Source organism: Camelus dromedarius, chromosome 27 (assembly GCF_036321535.1).
Source record: "Camelus dromedarius isolate mCamDro1 chromosome 27, mCamDro1.pat, whole genome shotgun sequence".
Classification (NCBI taxonomy): domain Eukaryota; kingdom Metazoa; phylum Chordata; class Mammalia; order Artiodactyla; family Camelidae; genus Camelus; species Camelus dromedarius.
This window is the reverse complement of record NC_087462.1, coordinates 10,496,076-10,513,308: the sequence shown is the minus strand read 5'-3', so window position 1 is coordinate 10,513,308 and position 17,233 is coordinate 10,496,076. Positions and strand designations below refer to the sequence as shown.

At 52.1% G+C, this 17,233-nt stretch overlaps 1 protein-coding gene across 2 annotated transcripts in view; it reads left to right on the top strand.

Annotated features, from left to right (window-relative positions):
- Positions 1-17,233, top strand: part of ELL (elongation factor for RNA polymerase II) — a 69,092-nt gene that overhangs the window by 27,822 nt on the left and 24,037 nt on the right. For both annotated transcript variants that reach the window (XM_031437657.2, XM_064480037.1), the window contains exon 2: positions 13,041-13,088. In XM_031437657.2, the coding sequence (XP_031293517.1) occupies positions 13,041-13,088 (48 nt within the window). The remainder of the gene's footprint in view (positions 1-13,040; positions 13,089-17,233) is intronic.

Here is a 17,233-nt window from a genome sequence, read left to right as displayed (position 1 = left end):
AATGGCTGGGATTACAGCTGGATGGTCTGCTGGGCCCTGCCCCCCTGTGCTCCAGTGGCTCTTTAGTGTCCAGAGTCTGAAAGTCCAAGTTGTTCCCAAGAAGGTCTATTCTGTTTGTCTGGGTGATAGAGGATCTTGTTCCCGAAGACTGACACCTATTGGAGGCCAAGTGAGGATTGGAAGGGACCAGACCGATCCGTTCCTGGCTCTGTTAAGTGATGAAACCTGAGCGCCTGACAGCCACATGGGTCCTCATTGTGGAGATGCTCTTTGGGTGCAGGACTCAGGGCAATGTTTGGTCCCAGGGCCTCCCTGTGGGTCTAGCACAGCTCGGCCTCAGCCAGGTCAGGTTCTGTTTCTCAAAAGTTAAAAATGTGCTGATTTCATACAGCCTGCTCCGTGTCAGACCCAGTGAGGGTGAGGACTTCCTTGGGACATGCAGCTAGTGACTAGGGGCCCGTATCTGAGCCAGCCACCTGGCTACTCCAGGCTCTGTCCCCAAACTGCAGGCTGCCCCCAAGCCCAGCTCCATGCTCATCGCCCACCTGTGCCTCCAGGGAAAGGAAGACCATGGGCTGAACTCTGCCGGGTTGGCTTTCTGAGGCCTTGCTGCCCAGCACACTCACCTCACACGTGTTTGTCACATTTCTTCTGCTCTTCTTCTGCCCCCTACATTAGAGGGCAGGCCGAGCCCTGGGCCTCATCAGTGCCCACCCCCTGGTGTCAGCAGTGGCATATTGCCAGTGACCAAGGGACCTGTGGATGGGTCCCAAGCCCTAGGCAGTCTTTTCTCAGATTTTGATGCTTCTTTGAGACTTTTAAAGTTTTCTAGCTCAAAATCTCAGAGCTGCTAGAATGAGAGAGGTTACCCAGCTCTTTGGGGAGGTTGGTTTGTCCAGACGTTTCTCCAAGCCTCCAGGATGTCTCTGGAGCTCTCTGGAGGGATATCCCTGGGGGGCCGTCGCCCAGTTGTCCAAGGCCACGTCTCTGAACTGACATTGTGGTAGAGGCAGCCTTCACCACCCAGCTGCCCGAGAGCTGGTTCTCTCAGAGGCAGTTGTTCTTCCCTGGGACCCCAGCTAATGAGTGGTGAGGTGTTTGTGGCAGGATCTGCATGGTGGGGCCTACTCTGTATTCCTGGGCATTTAGGATTTATTCCAGTGCAACAGTGAAAGTGGAAGAGGGTTTGAGCATGGCCTGGAGCTGACCCCTGAGGTTGGTCAAAGGCTAGTGGAGTGGAGAGGTGCCTGGACTTGGAGTGCCTGAGGTGACACAGTGGGATGAATACCAGGTGAGCTAGGCTAGGGAAGGTGGTCCCTGACCTGGCAGCTCCTAGGTTGCAGGTCACTTGTTTGTGTGAGAAGGAGGTGCAGGAGAGTGACCCTGCCATGGGTACTAGCTGGAGGCCACGGGATGGGGTGGAGGAATCACCCCAAAGGGAAGAGAAAGCCAAGTTCTTAGCCATTGCTTTTATTTGCCTGTGATTTGTATCTGCATCTCCTGGGACAGGTTTGTGGTGCTTTGTAGGAACAGGTGATGAGGTAGAAATGTGAGCTGAGCCTGGTGCTGAGATGCAGAGCATCTGGGCAGCCAGCATCCTGGGCTGTTCCCTGGATGACCCAGGCAATCTAGGTCATGCCCTTAGCTTCCTCCATGGGAAGAGTCTCTCCTCAGCACTGCTGTCTCAGGGGTCAGGGGGTTGTCATGTTGCCCCCCGGCCATGGGTGGAGGATAGGTTTCGGCAGAGTGAAGTTCAGTGCCTGTTGTGAGTTTTAGCGAGCAATTAAAAAGAAAAACAAAACACCCCACCTAAGGCTCATACTCCTGGTGAGGCACGTCAAAAGAGCATTGGTGCAGGATGCCCATGTGCTTTCTTGCCATGGGGACAGGGGGCTGAGTCCAGCATGTGGACCTGGCCCCTCTGCAGGCTGTGCTCAGTGCTGCAGGCTGTGTGCACTGGGGGCGTGCATCAGGTACTGACATGGGGCTGCTTCTTAATTTTTCTATTTGAGGAAAGGCAGATGGAAAAGATGAAATAATAATGAAGCAAAGGTGTTGAAAAAAGGGCCCGGTGCAGGCGTGGGTTGCACAGCTCAGAGAGGTGGCACTGGTTGGTGGCTCACAACAGCCATGCTTCCCTGGAGGCAAGCCTGGGATGTGCTGCTGGCAGCTGTGGATGGAACAGAGCTCAGCAGAATAGAAGCACTTTAACGTGAAGAATTGTTTAGCAAATGTTTATCTCATCCTATTACCGTGGGGTCATGTGCGTTTCATAAAGAGTTTGGATAAATTGTGAAATTGGTATATGATCTAATGGGTCAGTGACCGAGCATGAGCTATGTGGGGACCCCAGGGCTGGTCCTTCTGTGAGGTTGGGATCAGTTCTTCTGGTGGAGTGGGGTCCCAAGCCCTGCCCTGGGACCTCCAGCAGCCTTGTCCCATCTCTGTACCTCATTTTTTTCTCAGTTGTAACAACGGGAACCCTGATATCTGAGTCGTTGAAGATGGGAGTGGATTTTGTGATGGGAGGCTGGCTGTCCTCAATAATACAAGTCATCTTGAACACAAGTTCAATTTGACTGTGATTTCCATGGAGAGCCAGTGCCCAGTAAGTCCATACAGCCCCCATCCAGTCAGGGCTCAGATGCCCCCCCCCCATCTGAGCGTAGCACATGCCAGACCCTGCCCTGCAAGTCCTTTTTCTCTGCCTATACACTGATGTCCCTTGTCCTCTGACTTGCCCAGTGCCCCGTCTGTAGATGTACTGCTTTGGGCACCTGGAGTGGTCATATCTGCTGACACACAGGGGACACAGGGGACTAAGCAGGGGTGTGGTCTTGGTTCCACATAGCCCAGGCCCAACTTTAGCTTTATCAGTGTGTGAGCTGTCAAGCAGCATGTGCTGCAGCTCAGGGTGAGGCGCAGGTGTCAGGGGCCAGGAGGACACTACCTACCCACCCCACAGGGGTTGTGAAGCTGGAACCCGACAATGTCTGCAAACCCTGCAGCATCTGGGTGGTCAACACCCAGGGAGTGTCCATATTCGTGTCCAGAGAGCAGGCAGATGTAGGAATCTGAGAGACCCTTCATTGGGACAGGGGTTGGGCTGATGCTGGACTTGACAGTTTCCTAAAGCTTCTTTTTGGGGAGAGGAGAGGGAAGTTGGTAAGAATTGAGATTTTCATAAAATAGAACTATTTTTAAAAAGATAGGGGGAGATAGCTGTGACACCAAAGAGCAAGCCCCATAAGATAAAAAAAATTGATGTTCCACCTCACCAGAATTAAGAACTACTTTTTGAAGGATGCTGTTAAGAGAATGAAAAGACAAGCCATGGACTGGGAGAGAATCTTTGCAAAACTCATCTGATAAAGTTCTTGTATTTGGAATATATGAAGAACTCTCAAAACACAGTATTAAGAAGATGACCCAGTTTTTAAAAATACATCCAAAATTTGTATAACTTCACCCCAAATATATAAGGATGGCAGATTAGTCCATGAGAAGATTCTTCACGTCATTAGTCATTAGGGAAATGCAAGTTGAAATCATGAGATACCACTTCACGCCTATGAGAATGGCTAAAATAAAAAACCTGACAACACTAAATCCTGACATGGATGGGGAGCAGCTAGAACTCTCCTTCATTGTTGGTGGAAATGCAAAATTGTGCAGCCACTCTGGAATACAGTCTGGCTGTTTCTCGTGAAGTGAAGCATACATTTACTGTAGGACCCAGCAGTCTTACTCCTGGGAGTTTATCAGAAATGAAAACTCATGTCCACACAAAAACCTGCATGTGAATGTTTATAGCAGTTGATTCATTCGCTTTCACTGGAAATGACCCCAGTGTCCTTCAGTCTGCAAATGGTTGAGCAGATTATATAGTATGGTGGTTTAATAACTCAGCAGTAAAAAGGAATGAACTTTGGTGACAGCAACATGGATGAATCTCAAAGACATTATGCTAAGTATTATGTGATCATCTGAATTGGGGCCCTCAATACATGTCCAGGTCTTAACCCCTGGAGCCTGTGAATGTGACCTTATATGGAGAAAAGGACTTTGCAAATGGGATTAAGTTAAGGAAGTTGATATGGAATTATCCTGGATTATCTGGATGGGCCCTAAAAGTGATCACAAGTGACCTTATAGGAGAGAGGCAGAGAGAGATTTAACACAGACAGAAGAAGAGAAGGCGATGTGACTACGGAGGCAGAGGTTGGAGTGATGTGGCCACAAGCCAAGGAACACCTGGAGCTCCCAGAAGCTGGAAGAGGCAAGGAATGGTCCTCCCCAAGAGCCTCCAGAGGGAGCACAGCCCTGCCAACAGCTTGATTTTCGGCCTAAAGATACTGATTGCAGACTTCTGGGCTCCAGGACCCAGAGGATACATTTCTGTTGTTTTAAGCTACCAAGTTTGTGGTGATTTGTTGCACAGAGACAGGAAACTAACAAACAGTATGATTCCATTTATGTGACCTTTGAGAAAAGGTGCATCTGTGGGGACAGAACACAGATTGGAAATCCCTAGGGTTGAGGGGAAAATTGGAGTACAGGCAGGCACGTGGGAATTCCAGCAGAAAGGAGGGTGACCTGTCTAGCTCTAGCTGTGTTAATTTGCTAACCCAAGAAGAGCAAACAAGAAAGGTGTCAGGGCCAGTTTTAGCTGATTTGTATCTGTTTTTCTAATCTTCAAGATTTATTTAAAATTTTTCCCTAAGCTTTCTGTGCACGTCCACAGCTTTAGATAGAAATACTTGCTGTGCTGGCCACCATGTGGGTCCTCATTTACACCTGGCTCATGGCCTTTACGTGTCCCTTCACATAATAATGAATAGTGCTGCCATCCTCCTCCTGGCCAAGGGGAGGGGCTGCTGGCCCGCCACGCCCTTGCTCTGCTGTGACCTCATCAAGTAAGTGTAGAACCTCTGTGTGTCTGCCCGGGTTTCCCAGCTCAGCCCTGGGCTGGCCATGCCCACTAAACTAATCTGGGGTTGTGGCCTAGGCCTTTCTCCCTGCCTGTGGTTCACAGAAATCGCCCCTCATGGTCCCAGAAACTGTCTAAACTCTCCACGGCCTCAGCATCCCACTCGGAACCTGCCAGGAAGTTGCAAGGAGAATTCCTGAAAGGCGTTTCCCAATCGTCTGTGCTTTACTGGAAATTGGGGGACAGTTGCCAGGAGGTCGGCAGCCAGGCCTTTTCTCAGGACTTAACCTCTCCCTTTGCTGGCCACACACTGCTCTGGAGAGGATGGATCCCAGCTCTGCAAGGTCGGCTCATAGGCTTCATTTATGCTTTGTAGAATCAGAAAGACAAACTCTTTACGGAGGAACAGAAGCCTTCCCTTCTGTCATTTTCCACAGGCACCTCTGCGTTATGGGGGTTTCAGGCCACAGGGAGCGTGCTGCCCAGGCGCAGATAATACTGTACACAGTGGGCACTTTAGGATGCTCCCCAGGCTCAGCTAGTGGCAGGCATCCCGGGTCTGTGTCCAGGTCTGCCCTATTCTCAGTGGTCCTTCCACCTCTCCTGGCTCCATCCCTCTCCCCAGATGATGCACCGGCTCTGCGCTCACCATCCTCACCCCCTGTCCATCTGTGTGCCCAGGGTTAGGGGTGTCTTGTACTTGTCCACATTTTATTTTAAACCTTTCACATGGGAATGTTCATGGGTGGATGGGACAGAGATGAGAGTAACGATTGTCCCCTTTCTGTCACTCAGTCTCACCCTGTGAGCTTTGACCCGTCTTGCCTCCACTCTTCCTTGTGCCCCCGTCATCCCCGTTTTTGTTTGCTTGGTTTTGCTGGAGCATTTTTAGAACAACCCCAGCTATCTTTTCATTTCACCCGAGGCTTTTTCAATGACTGTGTTGAATGTTAGCAGATGCAGACTTGTGTTTTTTAGACGTAGCCTCTGTGCAGCTCCGTGAGAGTGCTCAAGACCCGGCCCCAGCCCCCTTGCTGGCTGTCTCTGCAGGTTCCTCACTGTGAGTAGGACCAGTGACGGCCACACAGAGCCATGCGCGACATTCATGTCAAGTCTGTGGTCATTTATAGCACTCCGCTCGTCTTCCCCTTGAGCCATTCATCTGTTGAAGAAACCAGTTCATTGGTCCTGTGGAATTTCCCACTTTCTGCTCTGACAATTATTGTCCTCATTGCTTTCTGCCCGGCAGCGTTTAGCTCAGGGCTTCTCGGCCTTGGCTCCTCTGGCGTCACTCTGTGGTGGGACCATCCTGTGCACCGTGGTGTGTTGGGCAGAGTCCCTGGCCTCCACCCCTGGCGACCAAGCCACAACATCCAAAAATGTGTCCGGACATCGCCAGTGTCCTCTGAGGCAGAATCACCCAGTTGAGAACCACAAGTGTAACTCGATGCCTTACCCACTGCACTTCCTATAAACTGGTTGCTAGACCTAGAGGTGGATTTCATAAGCCACTTCCTGTTGTTTCATCCTCGACGTGCTCTTCTCTATGGGGAGAGATAAGGGGATTTCAGCCACTGCGAGGTTCCTCCTTGTCCTCATCCCATCTTAGGGAAGACGGGTCTCAGGCCAGTGTTCATTCCTTCTCCCTCAGGAACGCCTGTTCCCCTGACCGCATCTGTCCTGTGCCCGCCCCATTTTTTTCTTACAGATATCAACATCTTCATTACACGGATTTCCTCATCCAAGTTATGTCCTCCTGTTGAGGGGCTACCTGGGGGCCGAGTGACTGCAGGGCGTGGACGCGCAGGCCCGGCTCTGTTTGAGGCCTCCCTGCTGCCCACCTCTGCCAGGCCTCCCAGCTCAGCCCTGGGCTCTCAGCTAAAGCACGGCACCAGCAGTGACACTTGTCTCAAGAGGCTCCTGGTCTCATCTTCAGTGCACCGCTAACAGGAGATGCCATTCTGCTACGCAGGGGCCTGACAGGGCCAGCGTGGGGTTGGTGCCTGCAGCTCAGGAGGCACTGCCCCGCGCAGCTTGGCCTCGGAGGAAGGGGTGCCCTGTGAGCCTGCATTGTGAGCAACACGAGCCCTCAAGAGGGTCTGAGGAGACTAAGCACATCGTGTGTGATGTTGCCTGCCTGAAGTGTAGCCCACACAAGTACCAAGTGTGACGAGCATGGAGAGTTGTGTTGTGCCTGGGGAGCGTCCTGGGAAGTTACATTACCCGGTGACTTGCTAGTCACAGTTGGGGACCGACCCAAAAGCCACCAAGGATACAGAGAAGTGGACAGTGCCCTCGCTGATCTATTAGGCCCTCCTGGTCCCCAGACAGGTAGACGAGGTAACAGGGTGACGGGGTACCCCTAACAAGTGGTGTATCCCTGACCCTGTGAGCAGACAGCCCCTGCAGGGAGCAGCCAGCCAGAAGGCAGAGAAGGACCGTGTGCATGGTGAGCCCACGCACTGCCAGGGCACCCCAGTTGCCGGGGGCCAGGCCAGGCCAGGTGGGTCTAGAGGACAGTCCTCACTGCCTGCAGTCCAGCTCAGGTCTCTGCTTCATGTGCCTCACCACTCGCACTGTGCCCCTTACTTATTCCTTTTCATGTGCAGTCACGGCTACGTGGTGTCCTGTGTCCCGCTGTCTCACTCTGCATGCCGTGTTCTGTGAGGCATGGCCTGGGACCCTCGGGGCTCAGAAAGTGCCCCTGAGTACAGTCCAACCAGGACAGGGATGTACATTCATCACATCCAGCAGGCAAATGTCTATCTGTTCCATGCCCTTAGAGCTGAGGTGTGGGGAGGTCAGGGTCAGCTCTGGCACTAGAAGGCCACGCCCTCCCAGTTAACCTCCTGCGGTGGGTCAGACGGTGTTGAGACCCTAGGACAGTCTGCTCCCCTCTCCCTCTCCTCATCCTTGCACCTAGCTGCCACCCATTTAGTGCTGCACATTCAAACCCTGTGTTTCATTATTGTTATTTATGCCTTAAACTGTCAGTTATCTTTTAGAGAAACATAATGAGAAGAAGGTTTCATATTCATACATGTTCACCTTAACTCGTTGCTCTTCGTCCTTTATGCAGATCTACCTGTCCATCTCGTGTTACTTTCCCTCCTAAGGAACTTCTAGAACCTTCCATGTAATACAGATCTGTTACTAACAGATTCTCTCAGCCTTTGAACAAGTCTTTGTCACCTTCTCTTTTCACTGAATGTGAAATCCTAGGTTGACAGTGTTCTTTCCTCAATATTTTAAAGATATCCTTCCATGATCTCTGATCTTGTTTCTAACACTTGGCCTCTTGAGTCTTATCTTTGCTTCTCGGTTTGTGGTGCCTCAATCAGCAGCTGCACTGATTTGCTTACATTGTGCTCCAGCGTGGTTCTTTGTTTCCTGCTGGAGCTTCTTAGATCTGTGGATTTATAGTATTCATCACATTTAGGAATTTGGGGACATTATTTCTTTGGGATTCCAATTATACATGTATTGGATTTCTTAGTACTCGTCCACATTTCACCAAGGCTTGTCATCAGATTCACTGATCTTTTCTTCCACAGTGTCTAATTTTAATCCTGCCCAGTGAGTTTTTCATCCAGATACTTCATTTCGCAGCTTAAGAAGTTCCATGTGGCTCTCCTTTGTTACTACATATTCCTCTTCTCATCAGTTCAAGTTTCCCTTTAAGCCCTTGAATATTTTAAATAGTTGCTTTAAATATTTAGAATAGTTGCTCTAAAGTGGATCCTTTGTCTGGTAATTCCATCATGTCTGTCCTTTCTGAGTTTGTTTCCATTGACTGATTTTTCTCCTGGGTTAAGGGTCACATTTTCCTGCATCTTTCACATGTCTGGAGGTTTGGGGTTTTGTATGCTGAGTGTTGTAGATTCCATGGGATTGTGTGCTGGATTTTGTTGTCTCTTCTTGAAGCATGTTAGTTCTGCTGGCTGCTGGCAGGCAGTTTGGTTAACAGTGGATCAGAAGCTTATTTTTGAGATTCCTTATTAAGGGGAATAGAAGAGAAGCCTTTACCTGAGGACTAGTTTAGCTCCACTGTTGAGTGGGGTACAGAAAGGATGCCTCTGGGCTGGCTGCGTATGGCATCTTCCAGCCCATGTTCCTGGACTTGGGGCGCCACCTTGGGGAGAGTCCTAGAGTCTTCCTGGGCAGCAGCTTGAGGTTCTGTGCAGGCCCCAGGAGCAGTCCCTCTGCACTGCCCCTGCCTTCATGGGCTTCTGCCCACATGACCAGTTCCTTCAGCCTCCCCGGCCCAGGGTCCAGAGGTTCCTCCAGGCAGTGATCCAGGCAGTCAGAGGCTCCCTTGGCCATTATCCGTTCTTTCAGGCATCTCTGGCCAGTGCTGCCTGCATTCACTTTGAAAGCATTGTTGAGTGTTTTGTCCAGCACCCTAGTTGTCGCCAGTGAGCACTTGTCTGGTTCCAGGTAGTCTGTCTGGCCCTGATGTAGGCACTTGCTTGTGAAGGAACCAAGAGGATTCTATGGGACAGCTGTCTATCTGTCCATTCACCTTTCCATCCATCTAGCCTTGGCTCGGGTGGCCTTCCAGTGGTGGCAAGGCCAGCCCCTTCTAAGTGGAGTGGGGGACATGAATCACCGGCCTGAACATCAAAATCTCCAGACAGAAGGCTGGAGGTGACTGCAGCAGATCTGGCTGTGTCCTCCTGGGGTCAGCCTACAAGTCCCTGAAGGGCTCAGAGAAAGGAGGCTACCAGTGTGTGTACCACCCAGAGCAGAGAACCTGCACCTTTGAGGTGACAGGTGGGGTTAAATCCTGGCTCCTTGTGGGTTTGGGTGAGTCACTTGATCCTCTGTGATACTTGAGGCTTGTGGTGGAGTTTAGCGATAATAAGCCTAAGATGAAGCTCTCAGCCCATGGCCTGCATGGTGTGTTCCTAGATGCTGTGTTCCCTGGTCCCGTGGTGTCCCCTCCATCCTCCTCAGGATGGCTCTGGGTCCCGAGCCTTCATCAACCATGGAAGCTATCAAGGGAAATGCAGGTGTGCTCTTTCCCGGGGATTCTGGATGTTTGGCTTTCGATGTGCGCTGCCTGCAGGAGTTTAGAAGTTGCTGGCCTGGGGCCTTGAGGCTGCCCTGCCCAAGTTTCCCTAGAGCCTTTGTGGACAGCCAGCATCAGACAAGCAGGCCTTCCTGTGCTGCCCGGCACGCAGTGCTGCTGCTACAGACAGCCCCGCAGCCACTCCTCCCACCAACCCACTGGCCACCCACCAGAGTCAGGCGCAGGCCTCTGATGGGTGGGGCTTGTGTCCTGAATGCACCCAGTGGACACCCGGCAACCCCCAAGTGAGGGTCCCCATTGGCGCCCACCACAGCTTGCTGGTCAGAGCAGAAAGAAGCCCAGGTGGTCCTGCCCTGCCTTGTTCAACAGCAGAGGAAGGAAGTGGGGCCATGTCCCCAGGTGCTGAGAGCCACTTCTGTCGATGTGACCTACCCATGCATCAGGGTTTCCAGAGGGGCCCACAGCACTCAAGGTTCCCCTCAGCCTGCCTGTCTCACTCAGAACCTGACTCAGGGAAGGGAGAGAGCCGGTGAGTTATCCTGCAGCCAACTTTGTTCCAGTAAGTTCTAAGAGGTGACAGGGCTGAAAGCACTGTGGGTCATTCAGATGAAATGTATCTGCTTCACAGTAAACACCTGCGAACTGGTAGGATGCTGGCTGCCCTATGCTGATGCTGGGCAGGGTGGCTTTGCCTCAGCATTGTCTTTGCTGTGTACTTGTCTTCGGTTTCCCTTCCAGCCACTTTACATCACCTTGCACTGAACATAGTTAACAGGTGGGAGTCTCTCCCCTGCTGGTTCCGGAGTTCTCCGTATGTTCAGGTGATGGTGCTCAAAGTCCACGGGAGGCTTCAGAGAAAGACCCTTCTGCGCCTGAGGGCAGGGCATTCTGCAGGTGACGTTTACAGCCCATAGAACTTACCTGTCTTAGGTATATAGTCTGTGTTAATATTCCACCCAAGCAGTTTCCTCCAGCCTGTTTGCAGCCACTCCCCATTCCCAGGCACTCACTGATCTGTCTTTAGTTTTGCGTTTTCTGGAAATTTATATAGATGGAATCATACAACGCTTGGTGTCATATGTTGGGCTACTTTCACTGAGCTGACGGCTTTGAAGTTTGTGCATGTTGTGTCCAGCAGGAGTTTGTCCTTTTTTATTTCTGGGTAATATTCTGTTGCTTTTTTTCTGATGGACGTTTGGGCTGTTGCTACTTTTTGGATAGTAAGAATAATTCTTCTCTGCACATTTATGTATAAGTTTTTGTGCAGACATGTATTTCCATTTCTCTTGGGTATATCCCTAAGAGTAGAATTGCTGGGTCATGTGGTAACTCTGTGTTTAGCCTTTTAAGAAACTGCCACACTCTTTTCTACAGAGGCTGCACCTTGTATGCTCCCACCAGCAAGGTACGGCGGCTCTGGGCTGTTGTCTTTTTTCCTTTAGCTTTTCCGATAGGTTTGTGGTATCACCCTGCGCATTCTGCACCTCACTGATGAGTGGTAGCTTCTCACATGCTCATTGGCCATCTGCAGGTCTTCGTTTTAATCTCTGTCATTAACTCAGTTCCAAGCAGAGGTGACTTAAATGTTGCATCTCCAAAGGCCCAGCTAGGCGGAGCCCCCATGGATGCTGCTCCTGTTATTCTCTGAAAGCAGCCCAGGCAGTGGTCTCCTTGTGGTGGTGGGGCAGGTCATCCTGATCCTGCTTTCATGGGAGCCTGGCCCCTGTCTCAGCAGCACAGTGGCCCTTGCCTGCAAGGGCTGGTTCCAAGTCCTGGAGCAGCACAAGGGATTGGAGGGCATCCCGTGTCTGCCCAGCTGGTCGTGAAGGGTGATGTGCTTTGGAAGTGTGGGGTGGTTTCTGGGTTGTCAGATCCCATGGAGGGAAGTGCTGGAGCTCAGTGTGACCTCTCAGGTCTGCTCTAGATGGCAGAGTCCTTGGAGATTCTTGGTAAAAGGCAGGGGGCTCCTGGTAAATGAAGTGGGGTGAGCATGTGACCCACATGGTCCAAGCTGACTGAGCCCTGTCTCCCTCACACGCCTGCATCCCTCGGCCCAGTGGCTGATGGAGCCATGGGCACTGAGAGGCCAGCCTGCCCATTGGTTGGTTCTCTCCGTGTGTATGAAGCTACCCCACCCAGCGAGGGCCTGCGGTGGGACCTGACGTTCTTTGTGGGGAACAGATAGGTACCCACTCCAGACACTGAGAGAGGCATATGTGGACCATGTAGGAGAGCCTCCCCTCACTCAGGCTGGGGCTGGGGCGGTGGCCCAAGAGGTGGACTCTGATGGAGGTGGGAGAGCCCAAGACCTCGGCTGCTGGGTGAAGGAAACTGGGGAAGATAACAGGTGCAGAGGTGGGTTTGAGCCATGTGGGTTTGGGAGCTGGAGGAGGGGTTTGTGGTGACAAACCAGCACCACGCTGTGGGGTGATGTCTGCTACACAGAAGGTGGGTACTCAGGGCCCCAAGATAGATGAGAAAGAGAGGTGCAACCCTCCATCTGGATCCATGTTCTTTCTAAAATTCCACCAGAAGGCTGATCTCCGAATAGCTAAAGCTTAACTTATTTTGAGTTTTTTAATGTATTTTTTCTTGTGACATTTGGAAATTCCGCCACCCCAAGTGCAGTGGCAAGCTGCTCTGAAGCTGTGGTGGGAGAGCTGAGCAGGCATTGGGCTCTATCCTGCCAAGGTGTTGGTGGAGGGAGTGTCACCCCATCAGCCTGTTTCACAGCCAGTGGTGCTCATCCATCCCAGTTCTGTTCCCGAGAGGTTGTCTCTGAGGCAGGACAGCCTGGGCTGGTGTTGGTTTGGGGAGAAGGGTGAGGAGCTGCCCGTTGTTGTGTCTTCATTCTTGCCTCTTGTGTACCTCCAGCCCTGGCCCCTGTGCCATCTGAGGAACTCCTGTTGATCCTTCAAAACCCTGGTCCAGTGACCTCTCTGTAATTTTCAACATATATGTGTTTTTTTCTCACCCCTTCTGAAGACAGTCTTTATCCTGCTCCTTGTATGACTGGGAAGTGAGTCTTTGCATTTCCAGATAGCTTTACTGACATTTCCCATCTTGCTTTTTTTGCAGGATTCTGTTTCTCTGAGACCTTCAATCCGATTTCAAGGAAGTCAAGGGGTAAGTCTTTCTTGTCTTAATCATGTTTAGAATTCTGGAACTGGTGTGCTCCCTGCCCTGTGTCCCTGGGCACAGCAGCAGGCTGGAAGCAGTGTATTAGCCCCATCCACCTCTGTGCCAGGCCAGGCCCTGTTCTGAGCCAAAGTCTGCCTCCAGTTGTCTCCAGGTTGGTCCCATGGCCGGGGCCACACCAAACAGGCCATCTGTTGCTGAAGGCAGCTTTCCTTTCCAGCAGCCCCTGAGTCTCCCACTTGCTTCCTGTAGCCGCCAAACCCCTGTTCTGACCTGATCTCTGTGCTGATTCGAAATGGTGTCCCCAGAACCCAAGGTGGGCTGGAGCTGTGGCCTCCGCAGGGTGGGGCACTTGTCTCCATCAGTGGACCCAGGACCATGGGTGTTTGTCTGGCTTTTGGTACTAGGCCAGAGGGGTATAGGAACTCAGCACTCTCATTTTTTTCCTGAAAGGTACTTCATTCTAAATGATCATCTTGCAAAAAAATTGGAGAATAAACAAAAGGGCAGGTTGTCCACAGTCATTGCCCCCCAAGTCTAAGGACTCCTGTGTCCTCCACCCACCAAAGGTGCTTTGGAACACTTTAGTTTTTCCTTCTAGTCTTTATTGCAAGTCTTTTTTTTTTTTTTTTTAAGGAGTTGTCTCATATGTCTAAGTCAGTTTCCACCTGACAGCCTGCTGGCTCCTTATAGAACCAGGGAGATCTGTGGGTTTCATTCCAGCCAGGACACTCCAGAGACACAGAGCCTCTAGGAGATACATGTCTGTGTGCACAGATACATTGATACTAAGAGATTTATTGCAAGACATTGGCTTATGCAGTTGTGGGGCTAATGAGTCTGAAATCCATAGGGCAGGCAGGAGCCGGCATCCAAGCCCATTGGTGAGCTTCTTCCTCCTCAGGGAAGCCTGTTTCCTTCTAAAGGCCTTTAGCTGATTGGACGAGGCCCACTGAGACCATCGAGGGTTATCTTGTTTACTTAAAATCAGCTGGTTGTGGATGTTACCGCATCTGCAGAGTGCCTCCCAGAATAGAGTTCATAGAGTCACAAGGGGTGTGGTCTGGCCAGGTGGACACATGAGCAGACCATGACACCACGACCAGTCAAGGTCAGTGAGATGCCCTTAAAGGCCCCAGACCCCCACCCCCTGGTGCCTCCTTTAGGGCATCTGCACTTTCACTGGCCCCATCAGGGTCTTCTTGTGGTCACCCTTTGCAGCCTCCAGCTTATCTTCCCTGACACATTTCCCCCTTGGTTTGGAAGTCAGTGTTGGAGGCGGGGCTGGCCTGGCTTTGCTGTCAGGCTGGCCCAGTGGTGCCCTCTTGTGGCCCATGATCACACCATGCCCTCAGCAGTCATGGGAAGATGGGGAAGCCAGTGCGTTCATTTACCCAGTGAGCGATGCTTTCTGGTCAGCAAGACGTCACAGAAGCACCGTGAGGTTTTCCAGGGCTATACCCTGTGTCACTCAAATTCCTGTGTAAAACCTGAGAGCCACATCCATTGAAGTTAGGGGTCCCAACATCTTAGTTTTAGAGTTTTGCCTACATTTTTTCCTTCAGAGCGTTCTCATATGTAATGGAGTTCCTAAAAAGTTCTGAGGGTGTGGAGGCCCTGTGCTGCAGCTCCAGGCAAGCCAGGCTGTGAGTCTCCACTAAGAGGCAATTCCCTGTATCAACCTGTGTGAGGACTGGAGGGGGCCATGTGGCGAGCTTGCTGTGAAGGATCATGGGCTAAGTTTGCCCCTTAGGACCTTTGGACCTTGTCCTTCTCCTCCTGGACATTGATGGAACGTGACCCTGCCTCCCTGCCAGATATGAGAGGCCTGGCCTGGTTCCAGGTGTACCACAGACGCTGTCCTGGCCAGGCCACGTCTGCACAGTCGCTCAGGTCCGTATTGGGGAGGAGGCAGGGCGCCTTGCTCTCCACTCCCACTTCTCCTAGTTGCTCTGCTGTGTGCCCACAGCTTGGCCTGTGTGTTCCCGAGAAGTGAGGAAGGGTGTTTTGGTCTGTGCACTCCGCCTACAAGTGGGAATAGAGCAGGAGGCCAGTGAAATAGGGCAGACAGGGAAGCAGGAGACTGGTGCAGTGGGGCTGGTCCAAGGCTCATTTAGCATTCGTGGTGCTTGGGCTGATTTGATGTTCTGGACTCCATGTAGGATGGCAGGGACCCACTTCCCAGAGGCTCCTGAAGCTGACCGACTGAAGATTGAGACTCTATTTGTATGCTCCTTGGCTCGAGGACCTTGGCCAGTTCATCTCCCTCTGTCCTTTGGCCTCCCCGCTCAGGAGATGGGCCGTCCCCCTCAAGGGTTGTGTGTGGGTTAGCATGGCCTTAGGAGAACCAGTCCCCTCTCTGTAGTCCAGAAGGCGCTCACTTAGTTCCTGCGCGCGCCTCCCCATCTGATGGGAGCTCAGTACAGCCGGCGTAGGTTCTCCGTGTCGCTCAGCTCCTGGGTGGGCGCCGCATTCGGCCCAGCCACCTCCCCACCTGTGCTGTGAGTGCCATGAGGGCTGGGCCTTGGTGGTGTGCAGCTGGGCCCTGGTGTTGGCTGGTGCCCTGGAGTGACTGCATGGCATTTGCCAGGTTCCCTGGAGAGCCTGCCCCCACCTGTAGCATGTCCAGCCTCAAGGGTGTCGTCTGTGGAGCAAAGCCTCACCTGTGTTTCGTTTGCCGTGTACATGTGTGCGTTTGTGTTCCCTGCCCTCTCATAGATACTGAGCTGGCTGACATGGGCGCCTCCGCCATCAGGGGTCACTTCTGAGTTGTTAACCCCTGACAGCTGGTGAAGCGTCAGCCTTCAGAGGGGAAAAGAAACCCCCACCTGGCCGGCCCTACCCCAGCATCTTTAGTTGATAAAAAAAGAGAATTGGCATCCAAGGCTGTTCAGGGTCTCAGCATTTCCATTTGCTTCAGCAGGAGCCCAACCTGCAGTTTTTAGAACGAGGTTGGGTGGCACTTGTCAAAGGCCTTGACTGGCATCTGTCTGTGATCTAGGAACCACCTCTGTAGGAGTCATTAGGGGCACACATAAGATTGAGCCACAGGGGTGCTTGTTGCTGTGTCACAGGGGCAATTTGGAAAGCCCGGAATGTGGCAGGCAGGCCGGGGTTGTGCAGTCTCTTCCAGAGCAGCTCCTGGAAAGGAAGTAGGTGCTTAGAAAGCACCCCGGGTTTGGAGTTGAGTAAGTGAGGGCCTCCCAGTGGGCAGAAGAGGCTGCTTTGCTCTGGGAAGTCATGTTCAGCCATTCAGCAGTAACTCTTTACCTCAAGTATATGTTATTCTGAGGGTTCCCTGGGAAATAGAAATAACAAAGAAAATGAAACAAATGTTCTGAAAACCTCTCTGGCCAGAGAGCCTGGCTATTTGGAGTTTGGTTCCTGTGTGTGCCTGTATTGTCTTGTTTTTATCTGAATGCAGTATCTAGTGCTTCCCCCCCGTTTCACCCCAATCTGGGACTTGATTTGTCTAATCAAAGCTCCCACCTGCAGCACAGATCTGGGGGAGGGCTGCAGGCCAACTTGGGACAGATTTCAAAGGGGGTTGATTTAAGAGCTCTGGCCCTAGAACTGACCCACTCGTAGCAGAACCAACACCCCCTCTTGGGCATCAGGCCTCAGAGGCAGATGTCGGCCCCTCCAGTGCTCATCACCATCCCGGATGGGACAAGCCTGTTTGCTGCTCCAGGTCCGTCTGTGCATCTGTGCACACAGGCACATGCTTCAGTTGATGGCAGCTCCCTCTGCCTTCCTGTAACTAGGAGTTGATGCTGACATCAGGCACACCCAAACCTGCCACTTTCAGGCCAGCTGAGGGCCCATGGGGCAGCCAAGACTTGGTCCAGAAGGCACATGTACTGCCGAGTAGGGGCTGTGTTTCAGGCCATGTTTTGGAACATATGCCGAGCCCTCTGCTGTCACAGAGAAAGCAGCGCGTTCCTGGGCTGTCCATGCCCAGCGGGCTGGTTTTCCTGCTGCTTTCCAGTGACTGGTAGCCATTAACCAGCGTCATTAACCAGCAGCAAAACAGCCTGTTAACAAGAGGATTCCGTGAGTGGTGGTGCCATGGACCTGGGGAGGGGCTGGGGCTGCGAGAACCTGCCATACCAGGCTCCAAGCAAGCCCCCCAT